Source organism: Asparagus officinalis, unplaced genomic scaffold (genome assembly GCF_001876935.1).
Source record: "Asparagus officinalis unplaced genomic scaffold, Aspof.V1 AsparagusV1_Un2284, whole genome shotgun sequence".
Lineage (NCBI taxonomy): Eukaryota > Viridiplantae > Streptophyta > Magnoliopsida > Asparagales > Asparagaceae > Asparagus > Asparagus officinalis.
The window spans coordinates 874-4,758 of record NW_017974543.1 but is presented as its reverse complement, the minus strand read 5'-3'; the positions used below and the strand labels follow the sequence as shown (position 1 = coordinate 4,758).

Genomic DNA, 3,885 nt, shown 5'->3' with positions numbered 1-3,885 from the left:
AAAAGGAAACTTACAATTGCTTTTGGAGGTAAAGGTGAAGCGCTAACATCCGCCTTGGCTACTGGAGCTTCAGTAAATTTGCATAATATGGCACAACCTTTATTATATAGAAATTCTGTAGATGCGTGTGTTGGATTGCGATAGTTGGTTCGTTGTTTGTGATGGCTTGTCCTTGGTATACTAATGGTGTGGTTAGGGCATTGTCAGTGTTTGGCTATGCTTTCTTTTGTGCTCCCTTTGTGTGGGCATCAGTGGTGAAGGTCGTGACTTCTTTGCATCTTGTTTTTGAAAGGGAGGGTTTTTTTCCTAGATTGGGAGAAAGCTTACAGACTCCTCAGTTCAGCAAGCTGTACTGATGTTATTTATTATTTTTGGAAAGATTTTGGGATTTTTATTCCTGTATCACTTGTGTATGAATACGAGTATATTCGGTATATTTTAATACCTTACAGAAGAAGGGGGAGGGGATGCAATTGGAGAATGTATAGTAGTTCTCATATCAGGCAGCAGGAGGCTTACCAAGACCGTTTAGTTGGTGTCTCTCCTGCTGTGTTCTGATATTTCATTATTTATCTGAAAAGGGAATATTTGGGTCATTCAACTGCTGCTGCAGCAAATGTTCGAAAATTGAACAATTAACCAAGTAAAGTTTCATGATTTTTAGTTGCATTTGGAGCTGAAGTTGCTGTTGTTGCTGATGCAATTCTTGTTGCTGCTGTAGCTGTTGAAGATGATGTTGCTCCTCTAACTGAAGTTTCAAAAATTGCTCCAACTCTGGCATATACTGGTTAACTGATTGTTGCTGCTGCTGCTGCTGCTGAAGTTGCTGAAGCTGCTGAATGGGCCATAAATCCCTCCCTTTTGATCTTTGTTTCCTGGTCTTTTCTTTCTTCTGTCATGATCCTGTTCATGCCTGAACATTTGAAAGATGGGAAATAAGTAGACTATGGTTGTGCTACTATTTTGTTTATAGACGAACTTACTACTCTTCTAGTTTATCAAGTAATTAAGTAGATTGTCCTTACTAATCGTGATCGTGTTGCTGATAGTTATGATGGCGTTTATATCAAGTTATTGATCTTATACAGATCCTTGCATACCTTGTGTTTTCTATCTTAATTCATTTAAATATACTCGCAATTTTGTTGTTATTGATCTTTTGGTTTTTGGTTTGGAAATTTGAGGTTAATTTTGCAAATGTGTGAGGTCTGTACTTTTATCCAGGCTTGTAAATGGTTCAATCATGAATTTGTCTGCATTTGTTTATCTTTGTTTATATTTCTATCTTTGTTAGTATTTTATCAAAAGCCCCAACAAGTTTGCAAAAAGCTCCCAAAAAGTTTGCAAAAAACCCACAATAGTTTACAAAAAAACCTCCTAAAAGTTTACAAAAAACACCCCAAAAGTATTATACATATATATGTACTATAGTTAAATGGGCAAATGGGCGACCCGTTTATTAAATGGGCGGGCAAAAACCCGCCCATTTAAATAATGTTAAATGGGCCATAAATGGGTAAATGGGCAAAACATGCCCGCCCATTTATGGTCCGCCCATTTAAACCCATACCCACCCATTTAACATCTCTACCTAATTCATAACCCTAACTAACCATAGGGACTAGCATCAACATAATATGAAGATTTGAAGGACCAATATCAAAATATGAAGACTTGAGAAACAAAAATCAAATTATTAAAGATTTAATGGACTAATATCGATAAACCGCCAAATTATATTTTCATCAATGAATCCCAAATTTTATTGCCCAAAGAAAGTGTATGTAACCTCCTTAGGTCCATTCACCCACTTCTTATAGTTCGTATTATGTGTCAGTTTTAGTAAAATTATATCCTTTCATGCATATTTGTGTCAGTTTTAGTAAAAATATATACTGTCACGCATGTACCCTAGTTAAGATCGAGAGTCGGGTATGGCATGATCTCTCACAATTAGTAAACCACTTGAAACCAAAATTTGCATTAAACACAACTATAATTAATAACTAGACAATTTAATTCACAATCCTAATTCAAAATGACCAAAGAACATAAAAGTCCTCCTAAATCAAAATAAACAAACAAATACACCTTCACTAAGTGTCTAATTACTTCAGTTTCCAAAACATATACTGCATGATAGACCCAAATTAAAACAAATTTATAGCTATATTATTTAATTAAAGGGTTTACCGTCTCAGGTCTAAGGTCATCCCTAGTAGCTCCTGGGAAGGTGACGATGCTCTTAATAACAAATAAGTCTTCGCATTGCATGTCAGGTGGTGCTTCACTTTGCTCAAACTTCGTAACTATAACCCAAAAATAAACTTAAATAATCCAACTACACCAAAAGGAGAGTATAATAAGAAAGAAGTAAACTTATTCACAATTGCAAAAGGAGTACCTTCGACTTTGCATGTGGATCGTGGCAAGAGGATATCTCTGTTAGGCCAAATTATGCAATCCCGGCTACTTGTCATAACCTAAAAAAAAAACCCAAAAATCAAATCTTTATTAAATTTGCTGACAATCTTTTATGAATCAAACGAAAGAAAAAGAATGAGAATTATACCTTAAAAGCAATGTGGTCATCGGTTTTGTTGGATAACAGAATAGAACAAGAGATCTCCTTCTCTAATTCAACTGATCAAACCATGAAAAAAACACAATATTAAACGAAGATTAAAACCCTAAAATTGATGGAATTAATAAAGTGGAAGGGGAAATTACATGGGAATCTGAGTTCAGGCGGGTTGACTTCAATTAGCTGGCCAGTGGTCATGTCGATGTGAATTCTAGGGTTTTCTCTTTCAAAAGCAAAATACTGAGGATCTGAAGGAGCAAATAACTTGGAGACTTAGAAACTAAACACTAACTCACAAGATCATTCCCAAATAAATGATAGTATGCATTATATCCAAACACTTTGATTCTCCAACATTTCAGTCATATTTCACTTTGATACCTTCGTCCAAATTTCATTAGATTTCGTGCTAAATTTATATCAAATGGTTTGCACTTTTTATCCTAACATTTGGTTGTCTGGATCTCAAGCCATTGGCTAAAATAGATCCAAATGTTACACAAATTTAACAAAACATCTAACGAAATGTAACCAAGAAAATCAATTGTGAAATGGAATTACAACTCTGGGGGCATCAAAGTCTTCAAAATAATACTTGAGGGTACCAAAGTGGAAAAATGAATAAATTCTGGGGTGCCAAAGTGAAAATAAACCTTAAATCTATCGAGCACCCAGATTAAATAAGATCCAGACTTTATCCATCTAATCACAGATCATATGGGTTGATCTAATTATGATCCCAATTATAAAAAACTTATATTCCTAATTTCAGGTTGAAATTGTTAAAAAAATTGGTACATGCATGAGCATATACCAACAGTCTCCACTTCTTCTGTGAAGGCGGTGATGGTCCGGATGGCTCGCCACAGATTTGATGGCTGCTCCTGGGACCCCTGGACTGGCGTGGGGTCGAGCTTGTGCCATTCTGGATCTGATCATAACCCTTGGTGGAGGAAGGGCTCTTTTTATGATCCAACTCCAGGCTTCTGAGCTGTTCAGAAGATGAAGTTCGTATCTATGGCGACTGTGGGAAGCCTACGTTTCATGTTCAAGACAGACGAGCACTTTTATACTGCATCTTCTTCAGGAGGGCTTTCGAGGTTCTACTTGGCAAATACTCCCCAGAAAGCTGTCGGAGCCCTGGAGGGCTATGCCTACTTCTGGCTTCTCATAGCCATAGGCTATTCCTCCTTAGCTTGAATGATGCAATTTCAGGCTTCGCTTAGCTTGAGTGATGCGATTCCAGTAGTGTAAGGATAAACTGCATCGGGCCCCTACTCAGAATAGGGCATTTCTTCTCA

General features: G+C 36.7%; 1 protein-coding gene across 1 annotated transcript; it reads right to left on the bottom strand.

Moving 5' to 3' along the window:
- Positions 1 to 1,597: 1,597 nt before the first annotated feature.
- On the bottom strand, positions 1,598 to 3,352 carry LOC109828542 (vesicle-associated protein 1-1-like). The gene is made up of 4 exons (XM_020395513.1): positions 2,731 to 3,352; positions 2,573 to 2,643; positions 2,405 to 2,483; positions 1,598 to 2,309 (listed from the first exon to the last, which is right to left on the bottom strand). Exons 1-4 carry the CDS (start codon positions 2,780 to 2,782, stop codon positions 2,173 to 2,175), a joined length of 339 nt encoding a protein of 112 aa, XP_020251102.1. The 5' UTR covers positions 2,783 to 3,352; the 3' UTR covers positions 1,598 to 2,172.
- Between the last annotated feature and the right edge of the window lie 533 nt (positions 3,353 to 3,885).